General features: G+C 39.6%; 4 protein-coding genes across 4 annotated transcripts in view; 2 read left to right on the top strand and 2 right to left on the bottom strand.

Annotated features, from left to right (window-relative positions):
- The window catches only part of LOC144644373 (phospholipase D1-like), a 44,685-nt gene extending 37,844 nt beyond the window's left edge, over window positions 1–6,841 (top strand). Inside the window, exons 20-29 of the mRNA XM_078503846.1 lie at window positions 197–252; window positions 794–901; window positions 993–1,060; window positions 1,187–1,256; window positions 1,771–1,844; window positions 2,893–2,966; window positions 3,675–3,747; window positions 4,060–4,107; window positions 4,498–4,557; window positions 5,289–6,841. Of these exons, the coding sequence (XP_078359972.1) occupies window positions 197–252; window positions 794–901; window positions 993–1,060; window positions 1,187–1,256; window positions 1,771–1,844; window positions 2,893–2,966; window positions 3,675–3,747; window positions 4,060–4,107; window positions 4,498–4,557; window positions 5,289–5,453 (796 nt within the window). The 3' untranslated portion in view covers window positions 5,454–6,841. The remainder of the gene's footprint in view (window positions 1–196; window positions 253–793; window positions 902–992; window positions 1,061–1,186; window positions 1,257–1,770; window positions 1,845–2,892; window positions 2,967–3,674; window positions 3,748–4,059; window positions 4,108–4,497; window positions 4,558–5,288) is intronic.
- Window positions 6,842–7,181: 340 nt separating this feature from the next.
- LOC144642028 (uncharacterized) lies at window positions 7,182–9,116 on the bottom strand. Its single transcript, XM_078501028.1, has 2 exons — window positions 8,040–9,116; window positions 7,182–8,005 (listed from the first exon to the last, which is right to left on the bottom strand). The coding sequence occupies exon 1, from the start codon at window positions 8,932–8,934 to the stop codon at window positions 8,164–8,166; it is 771 nt and encodes a 256-aa protein (XP_078357154.1). The 5' UTR covers window positions 8,935–9,116; the 3' UTR covers window positions 7,182–8,005; window positions 8,040–8,163.
- Window positions 9,117–10,598: 1,482 nt separating this feature from the next.
- Window positions 10,599–12,475, top strand: LOC144644387 (uncharacterized). The gene has a single exon (XM_078503863.1). The coding sequence runs from the start codon at window positions 10,745–10,747 to the stop codon at window positions 11,498–11,500; it is 756 nt and encodes a 251-aa protein (XP_078359989.1). The 5' UTR covers window positions 10,599–10,744; the 3' UTR covers window positions 11,501–12,475.
- On the bottom strand, window positions 12,475–20,225 carry LOC144644386 (serine/threonine-protein phosphatase 2A catalytic subunit beta isoform). Its single transcript, XM_078503862.1, has 8 exons — window positions 20,123–20,225; window positions 19,905–20,025; window positions 16,357–16,566; window positions 15,762–15,935; window positions 15,431–15,520; window positions 14,932–15,093; window positions 14,255–14,373; window positions 12,475–13,798 (listed from the first exon to the last, which is right to left on the bottom strand). The coding sequence occupies exons 2-8, from the start codon at window positions 20,007–20,009 to the stop codon at window positions 13,726–13,728; spliced, it is 933 nt and encodes a 310-aa protein (XP_078359988.1). The 5' UTR covers window positions 20,010–20,025; window positions 20,123–20,225; the 3' UTR covers window positions 12,475–13,725.

Below are 20,225 nucleotides of genomic sequence, written 5' to 3' on the forward strand. Positions count from 1 at the left end.
CTGAAAAACTAAAACCGTGAAAGGTATAGAGCAAGTACGTGTAGTTTGTTTAAAGTAGAACAAATGGAAGAAAGAATGAGAAGGTTTTGTGAACTCGGGAGACGCCATAAAAGCCCGAACATACGGCACAACACTCCTCTAAAATGTGTTTGTAAGTTATACGGTAACTGTAGCATTTTAACCTTTTTATCGACAGAGAAGGGGAGAACTTTAAAGTTATAGTCGTCATGCCGCTACTACCAGCATTTGAAGGTGAGTCGTGCATCAGTGGAAGGAAAAATAAAAGACAATTTCTTAAATAGTTGAAATTATCGAAGCCGGGAACACGAGCAGAAGGGAAAAAAACAGTAGCTCAGTATAAGGGTCTTAATTCTTGAATCTGACTGGCGTTTTCCAGCCAACATTTGTCACAAATGAACAGCTTAGGTATGCGATTACACTTATACCATCACAGAACCGTCTCTTGTAATCATACAGTTGCGTAGTCAATATAGAGTCTTACCACACTTAGTGGATATCTTAGTAATACCGTACAGTTCACTTTCTAATAGTAACCAACCAATGCCAGAAAACTAGCGATATATCAGATAACGGCGGAGCCAACCTAACAGTTTTGGCAGTTCAGTAGGGGAAAGGGGGGACGGGGTGCAGCTGCCGGAGTTCTCGAAGCGGAGCAGTCTCACGCAGTTAGCGAATTGATAACAGGCGAAGCTGTCAGAAAACACGTTGGCGCTATAGTAGAGACTGCGGGTAGCATTCTAATATATGTGTTGCTTGCGGTATTCATTTGCAGGAGAGATTGGTACAGCCACTGGTCGATCAATTGGCGCCATTACGCACTGGAACTACAGGTCAATTTGCCGCGGGTCTCAATCGCTGCTGCAGAGACTTGCTGAACTTGGTAACGACAAATTGAAAATTCAATTTTGAAATCTTTTTTGTATACAATAACACGTCAATTTACTGTGTTTCAATCTTTTTCTTTTCCTCAGTTGGTGACCCCTCCAAGTATATCTCATTCTATGGACTGAGGACGCATTCGGAAATACATGGAACGCCCGTAAGTCATTTACATTACTGATCACACTGAACAAGAATGCCATAAGACTGGAGAAAGTACCCTCTCCGCTTGGGCGCAAATCTAGTCTACCTTCAGTTGGCTGAGCCTGTGTTTGTCTGATTGCAGGTAACAGAGCTAGTGTATGTTCACAGCAAGATGATGATTGTCGACGATAACACAGTTATCATTGGTTCAGGTAACTTAACGTCGAAATCAAAATGTGATTTATTGTGAATGTTACTTCGTAGAGTTTGTTACATGATCCATTAGGCGATACTTCATGAAACGTTTACGCTCGAACCACGGTAACCGTTGGTTCTTGTTAAGGTACTAGATATTCGCTGTTCTGTTTCAGATGTGCTTGGTTATTTTCTTGTATATTATATAATTAGTAATTTTAGTAATTTTTAATTTTTAATTAGCAGGACCCCGTTGATAACAGTACGCATGTACTGAAGGGCTATCCTGGATAAACATTCGATTATTATTATTATTATTATTATTATAATTATTATTATTATTATTATTATTATTATTTGTTGAAACGCTTCCAGACACCGCCTGATCTATACATTTTTTGCCAATAACGACTACGCCGCAACTTAAGGACTGTATGTCGCAAAGTTCTGTTGTCCGCGATATTTTTTATGCTGCTGTGCTGCTGTGATATTTTTTACAACCCTAATTACGCCTGGTTTCGTCCTTTTCAGCGAACATCAATGACCGCAGCATGCTGGGCAAGAGGGATTCGGAAATAGCTGCTGTTATAAAGGACAGGGAGTTTGTAAGTCTCAAATCTTCGTTAAACTGTGAACACTGTTCTTACATTATATCACGTTATTAAACAAGAGATCCGAGAGTTATATATTTCGCTTGCTAGACGAGGAAGCTTGATAATCCATCTATAAAAGCCTGAAATGAAAGCGATCATTCGTTAGCGCATCAACGTATACATGTCCAAAAAGAAATTGAGCCCGTGTTTGATATTCTCTGGTCAGTTGTGTTGCTAGGTTGCATGACGTATTCTTACTTGACTGACAACGTGCATATAAATTTCCCTTAATTGAATATGTGCTTTACTGTAACTGTACGGGATGTTTGTCCGTTGCTGGTTATCCCACAAACGTTTGTCGGGTTGCTAGTAGCCATGCATTAATACTCCTGGGGCAGGTTGGTTAAAGGATGGATAACGCTATCCTCTCGATAAATTTTAGCTTAGTTCGTTTTATTGGGCGATGTAGCAGCGCTCACAAGGTCTCACATGAATGGCTCGCTTCCGTTTAAGAGAAGAATAGAACAAACAACAGGAACAATGCCCCTAGCCCCAAAAACAATGGAGAAGCCACGAGCCAAGCGGCCCACATTGCCGGAGCTTATCCCGGTTTCCGTAGCATGAAGCGGCTAGGAATATTTCTACTCCCTCCTGAATGGGATGCTAGTCCATTGCAGGGTCCCCCCAGCATTATGTCGCTGATACCCATTTATACACCTGGGTGGAGAGAGGCACTATGAGAGTAAAGTGTCTTGCCCAAGAACACAACACAAGTGACCTCGGCCGGGGCTCGAACTCGAACCGCTCGATCCGGAGTCCGGCGCACTAACCATTAGGCCACCGCGCCTTCCTAAAGGACCTGTAGAATTAGAATGTACCCAGTGGAAAGTACTTTTTTTACCAACACCAAGTGCACATGTTTTTTTTTTTATAGTAGTGCGACAGTCAGAGCTTGAACCCGACGATTTGGAGTCCACGTGCATTTTTTTTACACTTCCTATTACACCACTGCCCCTTGCCCGTTTTTTTTAGCGAATGATACTTATTTCTTTTTAATTAGGTTCCTTCTGTAATGGACGGTAAGAAGTACCAGGCAGGGCAGTTCGCCTTCAATCTGAGATCAAGGCTCTTCAGGTAACGCTGAGTGTTATAAAATCAGCATCTAATTTCTCAGTTCTAACAATAGCAACAGATTGTCAATAAGCAATAAGTTCACGAGAATGGAGAAACTTTTCAGCAAGGGCATATAATTGTCTTGATGTACATACAGATTCTCACATCTAACTTTTCATCAGCGTTATGTAAGGCAGTTAGCAAGGAGAATAGGCCATTTCCGAGTTACCCTTTGCTTCTGTTTCAAACTGAAACAAGCCTACGTGCGAAACTATTCATATGAAAATGAGTTTCACCAACAGGTCCATTTTCATGCAAATCAAACTCATTTTCATTTTAATGGTTTAAACTCGCTTTGAAACAGAGGCAAAGGGTAACTCGGAAATGGCCTATTAATACTTAAACTTAAGAAGTCCTTGTTCCTTACATCGGAGCTGAGTAGTCTTAGCTAGTCTCTGAGAGATTTATTAAAAAACCTGTTCAGGAGTCCACGGTTAGTTCTAATGGTACCCGGGTGAAACTGATGAAACTGAGAAACACTCTAAATGAGTATGTTTGTATGTGAGCGTTACGTGGAAATTATCTGATGCAGATAAAAACGGGGACGGCGCAGTTGTGAAACAGAAAAAGTGTGGAGGGATTTTCAAACAGGAGTAAAGGAAATCGAAATGCGACTAATTCGTAAAAGGAACATTAGATTTAGTCTTGAAGTTTGTTATTTTTTTCCAGAGAACATCTGGGTTTATTGGACTCTCCTTCAGATGAAGACATCAGAGATGTTGTTTCTGACAGTTTCTATGAGGTAAACTTTCTAAAACTCAGTTGACTCTTTCATTTGTATTTCATTAATGCTTATTTGCCTTGTGGCGGCTCGGTTGCAATTTTTCCTTAAGATTATCCCCTGAGGCATGACAACCAAGTTGTAGCTAAGGCCAGTTTATTTTGTTGGCATGTCGTAAGCATGTCGCCGTAAGCATGTCGCATGTGAGAATTTTTAACTAAAAAACTTCGTGCCGTTTAAATGAGCTAACTTTGTGTTGCAAAAAGACAGTATTACATATGAACTAGTCACAGCTAGGACTTCCTAAGATCTGTGTTATTTCTTATAATGCAGGATGTTTGGATGGCCACGTCGAAGAAAAACACTGAAATTTACGATGAGGTGAGATGTGATTTTCATGCAATGCTTCTTGTAAAAACTGTTCACCATGCACTTGAAAGTATGGCATCGGAAGCATTATAATCTAAAGGGTTTTTTTATATAAAACCATTTTGTTAAAGCACCGTAACAGCAGGACCAAGGTTTTGCTCGTATACCAGCGAATCGGCACATTTTAAACATTTGCGTTCACACATGCAGCCAACAAGTCGTTAATTTCTTTTTCCCTGACAGCGTACGTCACGTTGTTTCGTTTTGGTGTAGACGTTACACATAAACACACTTGTGCAAAGTCAGAACTCTATTCTTAACACATCTCTCAGAGCTTACTTTTTTATTGAACTGCCTTTTGAATGCGGTGTTAATTTTTTTTTTACAACTTTATCTTTAAAGGTGTTCCACTGCATTCCAACTGACCATGTTCGCTCGTTGAGTGACTTGAATTCTTACAAGGTGAGACGCATGAGAGAATGGTTCTCTAATGATAATCCAAAAACAAAACCTTACTGAAAAAATAGTGTAATAAAGTGTTTTTCGATTGACTCTGGAATTCAATAACATGTTTGTTGCGGTAGTTTTCCATATTTGTTTTTCAGTGTACTGCAGGAAGGCGCTAGCAACGTACTTTAGTTTGCGAGCAGGCTCTTTTAGGGGTGGTGAATGGAGCCTTCTTTCTTTCCTTCTTTCCTTCCCCGCGGAAAGCCTGCTCGCAGGCTAATCCTTCTTTGAGCAATCAGAGCGAACAGGCATACTTTTTAACTACAGGTGTATAACTAATCAGGTGCCGGCAAAACAAATACTACTCACGGCTTGGCTAATGTGAGTTTTCCCGCGCTTGGCACGGGTTGCGTGTTTTGCTTTGGGTTTTGATTGGCTTAATTGGTCCATTGCATTAACTGCATTCATTTTGATTGGCTCTTCATTTGCTCATTTCTGTCTCCCTACTCGCCCCATAAAATTTTTCTCCAGCCCCACATAGGATTTGGTTTTGGTTTTGTGGCTAATAGGCGAAAGCAGAAGCTTCTGGCGAAAGACATAACACTAACGCTTGGGTTACTTGTTAAAAATTGTTTAATTGCAAAATCGTCCGCCACCTCTTATTTTAAAGTTATCTTTTAATTAGTTTAAATTATCTGTAATTGTTTTGAACTCAACAACTTTCTACCATACCTATCCATTTTCAGAGTCTTAAAAGCCTTGCCGCACAGGACCCTAGAGAGGCTCGTGCTCGTCTGCGTGGCGTCAGAGGGTACCTAGTTCAACTGCCCCTTTACTTTTTAGAAAAAGAGGACCTTCGACCTCCTCTGTTAAGCTCAGAAAATTTAGTTTCAGATGAAGTTTTCACGTGATTGGCGAGTTCGTGACGTTTAACCCGGAGCAAGGTCATGGGCCTGAGAAGAGAGAGCGTGGACTCAAGGACAAAACTGAATTTTCTTTTGATTACATTTTACTTGTCTCGTTTCAAGCAAAGCATGTTAAGGGGGTGTCATCAGTTAATGGTAATGGAATTGGATGATAGTTAACGGAGGAGTAAAATGGTAAAAAAAAACACACAAATAGACTAACTTCAGCGCAGAAACACTTTGAGTCGTGGGTAGTCTGTTCTGTTGTCCGTCTGTCAATTATTTACTAAATTTTTCATTTTCAAGTCTCATAAAACCTTCTTTTTCCGCCATTTGGTTTTTCCAAAAAAAAATCTTAAAATTTCCTGAAACCTTCTTTAACAAACCGATGACGACCTCATAGATTACACGAAACTTCAGAGATAATGAAAGAATAGTGCTGAAACGTATGAAAAACAGCTTTCAGGAATAACACCTCCTTAAAGATATGTTCAAACTAAGTCTATGTTAAGAGATTTATACAGGATAAGCGAAGCTTAACTTCAGTTTAACTTTAGATATGTTTAAATTAAGTCTATTCTTTGAGATTTATACGGGATCAGTCAAGCTTAACTTTAGTTTGTATGGTGGACACAAAATGGATAGAAGGAGGATTATCTTCGAACGATTGTGGAATGGAGAGAGACAGAAAGAAAAGAGAAAACCGTTTACAAGCCCCTCTTCAGGGCCGTAGTCACTTTGAGGCAAACCGAGGCACTTACCTCAGTCTTTTTTTTTTCGTTTTTGATGTTGTTTTTTTTTGAAGGGGGAAAGTAAATACCTAGGAAGAAAAAAATGCCAGTCTCCTGGTTTTCACTGGAGTGTCCAAAGTAGTTCGCATTTTGTATTTTGAATTGTTTTTGCATTTCTACGTTTAGTGATTGGTTTAAAAATCTCCCTTCACAAACCAATCGTGACCTGCCCGTACACCTTTTTACTTTGTTTTGGTTTTACGACACTCGATTGAAAACTGCTCTAAACTGAAGAAAATATGAGAATTACAATAGAGCAGGATTATTTATTATAAGGGAGGGTATATTTTAAGAGATATAATTTAGGAAAGAATTTAATGTATTTTTAATCGGGGGATATAGCTTTTATAGCGTTTTTTAGAATAAATCTCCAATAAACATTTATAATTATTTCTGAATGTTTGTCTTCAAGGTTTTGGTCTAAAAAGATGTATTTAATCGCTTTCCACAAGCTAGATATGTTGAATAATTACTTAACCTAATAGATTAACAATAAAATGCCATTTTGATCATACGTTGAATGAAGAAATGTCTGTCCGAAGGCAATTGCTAGAGAACTTGTACAACGATCTTTGAAATAATAAAAACCTCTTTAGTACACAACAGTTATAATGAGCCCGCATTTTGTCAAATTTTATTTAATATTATTCATCATCGATCAGTACTCAGACTGAGACTCGCACCCGAACGCCTGGGGGGGGGGGGGACCGTGGACGTGGACCCCAGGGCCTGCCCCGATCGCTCGCCCGACGTCACCGTCGATTGGGACGATGAGAACACCACGACGCCCGGGGGCGATCACTGACGTGCCCGTGCCCTCCCCCGCGCGAGCGAGAGGAGGCACGAGAGCTGGGGGGTGGACGGGGTCCCGGCCCGGATGCCTGCGCGAGAGAGAGATGGAGACGACGGGGCCGGCCAGGAACGATCCTGGGTGTGGTTCGAACTCATTTTCACCCCTTAGAGGTACCAAGTCTAAAACAGCAATACCTGATATCCAACGCGCGTTTGTGGAATAATTGTTACAGAGAGCGCTGTCTGCCTCGTACCTAGATGCCTCTCTTTATTGAACCAGTTTCTCTCGCTTTGTAACCTCCTCACCAGGGTCTTCTTCGTTTTCCCGACGATCCGCCATTTTGAAAACGGAGAAGACCCTGGGGACGAATAGGTTGCTGGCTTTGCGCTCGATCAAATGCCTGCCTGTGTGCTTGTGTGCACATGTGGAGGAGGCTGGCACTGGCTCGTTCCCAGTTTCTCAGTGTAACAAGGGAAGCACGGGCGCACAAGGGCGGGGGGGGGGGGGGGTATACCACATTCTCCCTCAACTCTTGTCGCCCCCTACGACGAAGAGACGACTGGGGGACGAGTCAGAGGCTACCAACTAGTATATGGCGCAATCTTGTGGAATAGAAGCGGAGAGGGGTGAGTGTTGCGCGCTTTGCGATTTCAAGATGGCGGCTAAACACCGCTCGCCCACTGCTGGTTTGGAAGAGACAACACTGAGAACAAGAAAGAGCTGGGCCGGGTTGTCAATCAACACTAACCCAGGAGTAAAAGTTGATCAACGGTTTAATTTCTATTGAATAAAAGAAAGTGTATTTATTGCGTATGTTTTGTGGAGGCGACATCAAAACTGGAGGACAAAAAATATGAACAGGAAACCTCACTGAAAAGGTGAACAACTGAATTCAAAATTTACGCTAATCCTGGATTAGGTTAATCGTGCTTTAAACAACCCGGCACTTAGCGCATTTTAATAAAAATGAGATACTAACAAATAACAGGGCATTTTGCAAATTAGCACATTAACAATAATTTTGACTTGCTGTAGCCTGCTGAGATACGCTGGTGGAATTTCAACAAGAAACATGTATATTATTTGAACTACATATTTTTTCCGGTTGTCTGTGTAGTTACCCTTTGTTTTGTCAAACGTGTTCTTTCATCGAATTGTAAATAACATCCGCCATCTTGTCGTATCCCTGATCATTAAAATGAACTGGACCACCCCACAGCCTTTGATCGCGGGGCAGAAAAACTTCGCTCGCTAAATCGGCAAGAATCACTTTCTCCTTGTTACGAGAGGAGAAATCGCGGAGAAGCTCGTTTATTTTGGCATGTATTTCCTTTAAATTAGAACACGTTCCTGACCCCTCGCATTCAATGTCTGGAATCGAAACTGCCACGGTTTTCGCTCCAAATGTATGTGAAATATTGTGAAGTTTCACTAACGCTTGAAAAATAGATCTGGGGTGTTCGATGTCGAACAAAGTAATTCTTTCTCTAAACTTTTTCATATCATTTGTGCCTCCAAGGATGATTATCCAACTGTATTTCACGTTTGCTTCTTGTAGAATTTTATTTAATCGTGGCAACATTTGATCCTTAGCTCTTTCTCCCGGGATCCCCGCATTGTGAACTTCGAAGATGGGTCGTATTGATGCGCCCAGCACTGTGTTTTCGTGAATGTCAAAGTACTTTTGAAGTTTCGTTGAATAAGGATGATCCTTATCTGCGTCCCTCATGCCTGCAGTCAACGAGTCACCAAAACACAAAATCCTTATTACCATTTCAGTTCTTGTTCGTCGAAGTGCAAACCTCAAAGAATAAAAAATTGAAATTGCGAATACGACCAAGGGGAGCCAGTAAAAACTGAAGACTTTCAAGCGCGATTCTTTGGTCCGCAATTTGTTGAACATGCTTAGAAAAGTATGTAAAGTGTATTTACATCCCCGCCGCGCCTGAATCAGACAAAATTAACCTGCACCAAGTGCGGTCAACATGTTGCGTGAAGATAAAACTTTTTAAAATGTTAACTCGCATTTAAAATTCGGTTGTCAAGGATGTTACCCGTAATAACCATGCATGCAACAATAAACCTGCTCCGATATGCAAATCTATGTCTTGCATTTGTCATTTGTTGCTCAGACCCGACCTTCACAGCTTAAAGTAAAATGTAAATTAATTTAAATGAAGGAATCGTATATAGAATTTTCTCTTGCTTATCTGCAATGAACTTAACAAGAAACTCAGTGCAAAAAAGTCTACAAATGGCTGGATTTATTTTTCAGGAAGAAGTATATAACGATATACAACCGAAACGTATCAAGATAAATTATGCAAAATTGCATCGTAAATGTACCGTAAAAGCTCTGATCACCCCCGTCTCTTTGAAGCCCCATCTGCAAGTTCAATTTCTTTTAATAAACTCCTATCTCTTTAAAGTCCCCCCCCCCCTCCCTTGATAGTAGACCATGACAATTTATGAGCAAAGAAACAAGGCAACTTTACACTTACACTGATACACCACATTTACTTATTTTTGTTGCAATGCCGTGAAAATGAGTTACTATTAAACATAACTAAAATGGTAACAAGTCCACTTTATTCCTTTTACGTGTTAGTCAAGTCCATGAACTTTCTCTTCCGCGCGTCCTTTATAGATCTTTATAGGGGTTGAACCGTGGGTCCATCCTGGATTCAACCCCTAGCTATAAAGGGCGCGTGGAAGAGAGAGTTCAGGTACTGGAACCACCCCCCCCCCCCCTCCCCTAGCCTTCCACGCAGTCGCCCCCAAGAACGACTGCGTGGGAGGCTACCCCCCACCCCACCTCCTTGTCTTGGAAGACGATCTGAATACATCTGTCTATTTTTTTTTTTCTCGGACGTGTTATACGTGTTCAAAGTAAACAATTCCTCCTGATAGTGATGACATGTTTACCCATAATCAGTTGTAAGAGGAATCCCAGCCAGCGTTCCCGCGTCTGTCGTCCCGCTAACTTGTGACGTCACGGCTTTGTAACGCATGATCATAAAGTAATCTAAATCCGAAGGGCGCCATTCTCGTCCTAGAGCTACTCGTTTTATTTGTGCCGGGGACCAAAAGAAACAAGAGCTCTGGGGATGAGAATGGAAGGGTACGCAAACCGAATTCGTCCCACGATCTATCTCGGGCGAGAAATGAGCGCCTAGCCCCCTCCACTGAGCTCTGATCACGGATAAAAGACAATTACCGAACACCCGGTCGACCCTGTCAAACGCTGAAATGACTTTTAAGCATTTATGCTTGAGGTAAATTACTAGGAAACTAGCTTAACTAGTAATAAAACTACGAGAAGATTCCCAAACAAAAGTGACGGGGTGTGGCTAAGTTCTTTTTTAACCCGAAGAGGTCCCGGAGATTAGAGCAGATTAATGAGGAAAGGGCTGCATGATCACCAACCGGTAACTAAGAGACTGAGGATTCTGGGTACGAAGCAAATGGAAAATATTTTTAGACTTTTTACATGAAACCAGTTGTTTTACTGCAGGTACCGCTGATAGAACATCTCTGAAGAACCCATTGATAAGCGCTGGTGACGCGCCTTGCGTCCGAACGGGTTTTATTATTTAGGTTTTTTATTACGCAATTAGTGTTACATTGAGCAAGAAGTTATAGAAGCCTGTCAAGCTTATCTGGGAGTTTTGTTGTCCTTTGTTATTACCAGTGGATTTGCGGAAGTCTGCACGATGTTTGTTTTCACGAAACTTAAATGTCTTTCACTTGTGTTTGTTGTCCTTCTTCTTTCGCCACTTGCGGCCGTATATGTCTTCGTTTCAAGACGAGCCAAGCAAGGAACAGTCGTGCCAATTTTATGTTTCGGCGATTCTCTGACTTTTGGAATGACCAGTGGACTGCCGCATCCTTATACGACAAAGTTACAAGAGTATTTCAACTTGTGTGATCAAAAGCGACCAGGGAATCATTCACTGTTACACCATGTTAAACTTTACAACGCAGGGCGGTCGGGAGAGAAAGTACGGTATGAAATGCTCGCCCGCCTTAGAAGAATTCTGCAAGGAACAACTAAATACAAGTGGGTTATTATTTTAGGAGGCACCAATGATTTGTTTGGTATGAAGAGTATATGGGCAGAGAATAACAAAATCAAAGACGAACTTTCAATATTTAATGCCATTGTTCGACTTCACAAGGCTGCTCACGAAATGGGCGCGAAAACCGTTGCTATGACAATTCCCGCCTTACAATGTGAAGTGAACAGAAAACGCAGAATCAGTATTATTACGGAAGTCAGGTTGAAAATCAATGAAATGATCCGTAATTTCGTCAAACATTCGTCAGGGAAGGTGCTCCTTGCCGATCTCGATAAGAAAATGCCTCTTTCTAGCGACCAAATGTTATGTGGTGATGGAGTACACTTAACTGCTTCAGCTTACGACAAGATGGCAGAAATAATATACGATTCGATTAAGGAATTTGTCTAAACCAGTTACGCAAAAACGTGCGGTACAGTGGATATCGAAATTGTTTCTCAGTTAAGGCCTGGCTAACCAGGAAACATTGTTGCGGACGCAAATGTTTCACAGTTCAGCCGCACGGGAAATATGTTGCCGAAACAAATTTTGCTTCTCGGAAACAAAAAATGTTCCTGCTTCAAGTCAAAACATACGTTGCCCAGTTTAGCCACGATGGAAGCAATGTTGACAAGTGCGCATACGTGACACTTTGTTCTCGGAACATTGTTTCTAAGTTTTGCCACCCGGCAGCAAAACATTTTCATTGCTTCCTGCTAATTTAGCCACCTAGGAAATATGACAATGAACAATGTTTCCGCAACAATGTTTCCTAGTTTAGCCAGGCCTTTAGCCGTCCCCTCTTGTTCTCCGTTTACCGTCGAATGCGTTTCCTAATTTTGGGTCGGTCGGTCAGATAAAAAAAAACTTTTAAAAAATCACGAGCAAGCTGGAACTAAGAGCCTGGAAACAACGAAACGTGGTGACAAAATCAACATGGTGGCAACGGAGAAAGAAAAGAACGATGAAGTGGTTAAATTAAGCCGAGAAAAGTAAAAAGAGATGAACCACCAACACTCTTGTGCGATCTGCGAGCATCTACGACTTTCCAACAACCGCTGGAATAGCAAGTGTTTGATGTTTCTAATATAAAAACTTATTTTTTGGGGAACACCCCAAAATTTGGATCGGTCGGACGCCGGTAAACGGAGAAAAATGGGACGAACTTAAGTGTATTTAGAGTTTCTTTCATAAACGTAACACGTATATTTCCAATGTTCATAAGGAAAATAAACAATTACAAGATCAATACTGATTCAAAAAAACAACAACAAAGCAAAAAAAATTAAGAAAACAAACAAACAGGAAAACAAGAACATCAGATGGGGTACGAGAAGAGGGGGAATGCAACACAACCAAAACAAACTCAAATAGGCCATAAAAAATTCAATTTCAGTCTTTTAATGATCTGGGCTAAAATACATCACTAGCAAGGAGTTACTCTCCTTTTACGTTATGCACAGTTTAACTATTCTCAAATTTTGTCAAATCATAGCCAGAACGAGTGTGATTTGTATTCTACAAGTCACATGACCAAACTTTTCAAATTAAGCGTAATTTACTCGCTGTGATTTAAAACATGTGTCAACCTGTTATCGGGCTATGTGACTATAACACAAAACTAAAACTAGTGTCCACACAAGAGAACTTAAAATTGCCCAAGTTAGTCCAGTACAGTTCTAACAAGTAAATGAATACCATACAGCTATCTCATTATACTTTAGTTAGCATTAGTTTAATGATTTACATTTTTAGATGTTGCATGTTACATTTTAAGATGTACTGATAAAATTTCAAGGCTTAATTTATTGTCTTTGTATCTGTGTGTTTACTTTGTATCTGTGTGTTTACTTTCATTAACAAAACTGTTGGCTCCATTCATCATTTAATTAATTTGATACAATCTTGGTTCACATGCATTTACGATAGGAACATTCCATTACAATGTGTATTTCCAAGAAATATCCAAACAAGAGATGGGAGGTTTGAACAGCCAAACTATTTAAAAACTTCACTGGAATTTCTATAAGGGCAGGCAATTCAAAACCAATGAAGGGTATGGATATTTTTTGGAACTCCACTATACAGAATGTACAAAAGAAAAGTTCACATATGCACAATAACTCTGGGCCACAAAGGAAAGGGTATGACACATCTGTAAGGCTGAAAGTGTCCAATTAAAACTGCCCCCATACATAATTACTCAAGGTTTTTGTACAGAAATCTAAATCAGTGCTGACTGGGCTACTTTAAAAGAAATCATCAAGGTCAATGAGAACTGTTGATTTCTTCTACAGCCCCAACTCGGATTGATCCCAGTGACGCCTCTTGGCATTGCACCTTATGGTACTTCCACTCCTTAGCCTTATGTCTAGGTGATAAGCATATTTTGTTTTATTGTCTTGCCCTAAAATTCTGTTGCTTTTAGTTTTGTAGGACCGTATTTTAAAAAAAACAAGACACTCATTCTTCTAAATTGTGGCAAAATGAAAGATAAAGGATTACTAAATAATTTCATCCAAGTCCAGCACTAATGCAAAGGAAGTACGACGCAAACTCTTTTTGCAGCAGTGTTGAACAAAGATAACATGTAGTAATACTGTAAAAGGCTTGACGAGCCACAAGATAATTTCTCATCACAAAAAGTAATCAGGTGTTCTGCGAGTGACATGGGGCTCTCCTCGTCTTGGTGCTGGGTCGAATTGGAGGCTGCAAAGATAAAACCAAATTAGACTTTTGTTATCTGGGAAGCAGTGTTCAAGAGAAAGGGAAATTTAACTCTTTATCTCCTCTTAGAGCCTGCTAGCCAAAGGTTTCGGAAACTAGTAAACTGAGTAGTGTATGTTTATGACAAAGTAGCCCATACTTGAATCAGTATTTTACTATGGTTAATGTGTGCTAGTAATAAAATAGTAACTAGCCATTACTACTTTGTCTCTTTGTATATACATGTCAGCTTGTATAAATGTGGAAAATGATTCAAAATCAACTGCAACAATAGAAAAGTAACCAATACATTGTAGAGCTGATGAGATAGGCAGACCATGCAGTCAGTCAAGAAATGTTGGAATGGAAAACCAATATTGAATAACCATGGACCAGAATGTGTTAACAACAGTTAAACCTTGGGCAAAAAACATAAACAACAATCATGCCATCACTTACAAGGAGTATTTTAGTGCATCGTCTAACTCCATGATCGCAGCTTGATTTCCACATCTGTAGCAGTAGTTTGGAGCACTAAATATCGTAACTACATTCCTATCATGACACCAGTTGTAACCCTGGAGAACACAAGGTTTCAGACACATTTATTAGTAGTGGAAAATAATGCTTCCGTAACCTCAAAGGTGGGTGTAAGCTGTTACTATTTTTTGCGTAAAAGAATAATGACAAAAGAACAAAATAATGGCATTTATAAAGCATAATTTACTGAAAACAATATTACTTTTGCTCTCACAGAAGATCCTGGATCATAATTATTACTCTTAAATAACAATGGACTGTTACACAAGCAGAAAAGGTGTACTCCAAATCAATTTATATGACAGGGTTCGTCACTCCTTCAGGCCAAAATTCAAGGACTTTTCAAGGACTTTCCAGGACCCTTTAATGAAATTTAACCCAAATCAACGATTTCCAGTCTGTTGTGCTGTTGACATGCTTGCTGAAGAACTAAAAAGTAGCTTATTTTGGCAGTCTTCTCATTTCCTTGAAGCCTTTTGATGTTCAATTAAAAAATCAAGGACTTTCAAAGAACCAAAAACCAATTTCAAGGCCTTTCAAGGGTTTTCAAGACACGTACATTGTACAAACCTTGATATTACAAAATCAACTCTTACCTCCATTACAAGTTGATGAGCTCTTGCAATGAGGGTGAGGCCATTTGTGTGATTAAATGTTTCAGATATATCTTGTCCAAAGGTGTAACCAGCACCTCGTGGTGAAATACCCCAGCCACCCCTGTCATCCGGGTCACTCCACAACAAATCACACATTGGACCCTGCAAAATACAACACAAAGAGCAAAAGGGTGAAACACTCTGGAGGTTGCTTAAAAACATCATGGAATTAGTCCAAGTTTTCAAATCTGTATTTGGGGTGCCCTCATCATTGCAGAAGGATATCACTTTGAATCATAAGACTGTGTGATGTGTTCAAATCACTGGGCACAATAAAGAGACAACTTAGACCATTACAACAGTGGTGTTCTTATTCACACATTATCTATATCATAGTTAAAAAGAGCTTAATTAAAATCCTATCCAAGTATTATTGAGAAACAAACAAACAAAAAGCATCTAGAAACAAGGGTGAAAAAGAAGGATGGAAAATACAAACCTCATGGGGAACTTCCTGTATACGATCAAGGGCCCTTATGTGGTCCAGTGTATCTATGGAGGGCGACAGGCCTCCATGAAGACAGAATATCTGCAACATTACACGTAAAGAAAATTGTACCAAGTATTAGTGGAAAAAAGGTTCCAAAACAGTGAATATTTTATACAAAATTAATGTACTAAAAGAATAAATTTTGCATTGCCTTCAAAAACCTGAGTGTAACAAAGAGGCATGAAATTATATTTGTCCAAAATTTACAACTTCAAGGTCACAGACAGAAGAAAAAAAAGACAAAAGGCACAATCTAGTGACAAAGAGGAAAATATGTTACCTGTGAGTCAACTAGAGCTGTCAGTGGTAGATAATCAAATAAATCTGTAAAGTATTTCCAAACATTTGCATTGCCATATTTTCTGAGGCATTCATCGTAAAATCCGTACACTTGAGTGATTTGACGACTTTCGTGGTTTCCACGTAAAATGGTTATTCTGTGAGGAAAACGAACCTAGCACAAAAGGTACAATTCAGTGTTAGTGCCAACATACTGCCAATATTTTAGTGGGGTTGTTTTTGAGAATGCAGAAAAATGATAAACGTAGCATAGGAAATGTTGCTGGTGGTGTTACTGTTTTTGTTTTTCTATCATCATATCCAGGGATGAAAACTGGCTAGGGACAACACCTGGACCTTACTAACAGCCCTGTTGTTGTGAAATAATCATGGGCTTATACTAATTTGCACAATTCTGCATGATTGTAAAATTGCATACATGTTAATGTATTTATCGTGAAGGCTAAGGAATTGAGCAAGGCTACTCTTACAAAGAGCAATCAATTTAATCAAAGATCAGAGAAACATCACACCAAAAATATTGATAAAATCACTTAAACAACAGCTTAAAAGTTCTTTTGTGTATAAACACTGACCTTTAGAGTGACTAAGAGTGTGACGGTCTCTACAGAATAATACCCTCTATCAACATAGTCACCCATGAATAGATAGTTGGTATCTGGTGACCTTCCTCCTATTTTAAACAGTTCCATAAGATCATGAAACTGGCCGTGCACATCTCCACAAACTGTAACAGGACATTTTACATCTTGTACATTTGATTCTTTGCTAAGAATTTCTTTGGCCTAAAAAGAAATGACAAAACAGTCAATAGCGAAGCATGTGAGGTCTAAAAATAGAATGCAAGTGATTATACCCCCCACGAGGCAAAGTTCTCAGTTTCAACAAGTGTTTTAGGGTGCGTTTCTTTGGGAAAATCCAAAATTGGATCATTGATCTCAGATCACATGGACACTTTGCTCCCAAAGAAACGAAGAATCTGAAAACAGATTTTTTGCCATGACAACCCCGTAAACACATTTCGCACAGAACATAAAATATCAGCACAAATTTATTTTTCGTCGAATGTATCCTTACTAAAATAATTTAAGCATACAAAATCTTTTACAAAAACCACACGTCGAAGTAGATCTTCTTTAGCGTTAAGCACAATATGGCGAGAAAGCATCTGAGAGCGAAGAATGATTGCGAAATGATCAGTGCAAATTTCACTCGTGACAATTTCAAAAGGATACAACTTGCGTAGGCACACTGTGGCTGTTCTAGAAAACCTGTATCCCGTTTAAAATGATACTACGTACCTATCTGAAGCTACAGTTTCCTTTTATCGTAAAACTTTCCGTATGGCAGTGTTTACAAAGAGCGAACCTGTATTTTCACAGCAAAGACCGCTGGGCCAAGGTACTTTTTTCGAATCCTTTCCCAAAGAAACGCACAGATCATGAGTCCTAAAAATCCGGATTCAGATATGATCTGATGTATCCACTCGAAGTGTGGATTCTTCAGATCATTGATCCAAGATTAATCCATTTTCGGATATAGGTAAAGAAACGCAAAATCCGTTTTTGGATCAAGAATCCGGATTTGGATTTTTCCCAAAGAAACGCACCCTTAGAAACATCTGCTGATTTAGAAAGTGTTTTAGGAAAATCTCCCACCAGTCCGTTTTATTTGCCTGTCTGAGTCTTGTCTGAGTCATGACGTTACTAGCATGCCTTGCTTTTGAATTCAAGGTACAGGTAGATGATTCTCCTGGATTAACTTATCCAAGACAGTTATCACGGAATGGCACGTGCAATTAACTTTGAAGTTGAATGTTACGGTACTGTTGGACTAGTTGCATGGCGACAATGAAAACCAAAGAAATTGTCTTAAGGTGGTAGAATAGAGTTTGGCTCAAAAATGAAACATATCAAAATATTCAAGGATTTGAAAGATAACATAGATTTATTCACAATCCCAAGAGATAAGCGCTCCATTCTGTTCATGTGCGGAATTATTAAAGCCTAAAGTCGGTCGCTAGGCCGGCACTTTGCGCCGCCATATTGAATTTATTGTGTGACACGCGAGTGACACGCACCAAATGTTGATTTGAGTCTGCTTTTGCCGTTGAAAAGCTTTGCTTCGTTTTGGAAGACGTAAGTTCAGGTCCGCTGTACCTTTCCTGTGAAAGTGTCTGCAATATATTCTACAAAAGAAGCTGAATGACGATCATTATATCGGACGAACGTGATTTAGAAAGCGGCATTGTGTTACACGATCGATCATTGTGAAATATCAACTATAAGCCGGAATCAGTCGTTCAGAGCAATTTACAGGTCTTGAATTAAAAGTTGATGGTAGAAATAAACTTAACTTATGTCCTTTGTGTGGTTCCTTGGTATTTTGGCTCCATTTAATGGTTAAATCGTGGGTTTTTTCGCTTCTGGGACTCGTGACATAACATTTACACAACAACACAAGAATTTGCCACACAGCATGATATTCTTCACGGGAGACTTGCGCAGTAACTCAGGACGCCTATTATCCGCTGTGCCCATTAGCCGAGGTCTCAAGTTCACATCGTTGCTATGCATTACGTAATTGTTTACGCCGCCATCTTGAACTTCGTCAAAGGACGGACAAGATCGTAGATTTTCGGCATTCTTCGCGCTATAATCGGCCATGTGTTGCCACAAACACTTCGAACAGCGGTTTTCTAAGAAGATTTCAAAATGGCGCCCGATAAACACGATCTTGTGATGAGATATCGGCGAGAAACTACCACAATTTAAGGACCTACACAGACCGCACTGAAAGGTACTTTAAGAATAAAGTTGTAGATTTATCGTATCTGGATGAAATTCGCGTGGTTTGTTATTATAGTGTAAAAGATACTTTTCACGGGAGCCCGGAGCGAAAGAAGTTTTCTTCGAGATGTGAGTGCCGCGTAAAGAATCAGCACGTGTTTTTGACTTTAAAGCTCGATATCTGAGGAAAGAAGTGGCTTTCCACTCCGGGCTCCCGCATGATTTTTCCTTTTCTATATGGGAATAGAGTCCTACATTTCATTTTGACCAGCTTTCAAAAATAAAGCCGCAAAACGAAAATTTCGTAATTTTGAGCCCGCAATTCAAATGAGGTTTGTCACCTGAGGTGTGAAAATTGTCACCTCAAACATCAATTTTTCTGAAGCTTAACTTAAGTTGTCTTGGCCTGTTATGTTTTTACTTCAGCCACGTCTCTTAATTTTAAGAAATTTCCATCCAAAACGGACCTGTTAAACTCTAGTCTACCACCTTAATCAAAAAGGTGTCTGGATTAAGCACTGCAGGTTAAATTGGGGAAAAATCTCAGTTAGGGACCAAATTTAAACCAGTGTCTGTAGTAATGAGGTGTTGTTGGTATTAAGTGGGTGACCATAAAGTGGGATTAAAACCAAAGTAAAAAAAAAAAAAACTCGACAGGTCCAACAAGTGATATTAATGTTAACAGTTGTTGTACCACAGATAAAGTAATCAGTGGCTAAATAAGTCTTTGCCTTTTGCTGGAGCATATAACAACACAAGGATAACATAGAATTGAGCAATAAGCAGAATGAAACTTGAACCAATCACACGAATGTGTTTACAGTGTAATTGGATTTTAAAATTGTTTTCACTGGGCAATTGGAATACTTTTATACTGGCAAACCGTATTTTTGTTTACATAAACTCATAAAGAAAAGCAAAGCAGTTCAGTGAAGTACGATTAATGACGAGATTTACCGTTGGCGTATACGTGTGTTAGCTTTACACTTTCGACAGCTAAATTTTCGGAAAAGAACGATTGAAATACCACATTAAATCGCATTATCTTTAGTTGGGACTGAAATCTGAGATAAAAGGTAAATATAGTCTTCATATCTGGCGAACATGAACCCTTCAGGGCAAGACTCACTAAAATTAAGGGTAATTTTTTTGCGAAATGATGCACCGATCTACAATTTAGCGTACATGTGCCGAATTATTTTGTACACAAAACAGTAAGCCAGCATATTTCTTCAAAATTCAACCACCACGCTACTTTTTCAAACGCAATCACAAAGCATTTTTTCCGCAATGGCCACTTCGCGGATAACAAAACGAGAATAAAACCGGTTTACCTTTTCGCAGAGCGTTTTCACTTGAGTTTCGCTGAGCTGTTTGCATTCCATTAGCTGCTCGATCCATGTTTCAAGGTCTTTTGCTGTTGCTTTGTCGTCCACCATAGTTATCGTTGAAGTTCTAAGAAGTGAGAAAAATAATTCACTTACTTCTTTCCGTACATTTACGTAAGGCAAATGAGAATAAAACACAGAAATCCTTCACTAACGACCATTACCTTTGAAGTTCAACGTCCTAAAGAAACTATGGCGGTCAACAAAATTGACACCGGTGAAGGCACATGTACGTAATATGCCAAATATGGGCAGCCACTCCATATT

This window comes from Oculina patagonica, chromosome 2 (genome assembly GCF_052425735.1).
Source record: "Oculina patagonica isolate OP01 chromosome 2, crgOcupat, whole genome shotgun sequence".
NCBI classification, from domain to species: domain Eukaryota; kingdom Metazoa; phylum Cnidaria; class Anthozoa; order Scleractinia; family Oculinidae; genus Oculina; species Oculina patagonica.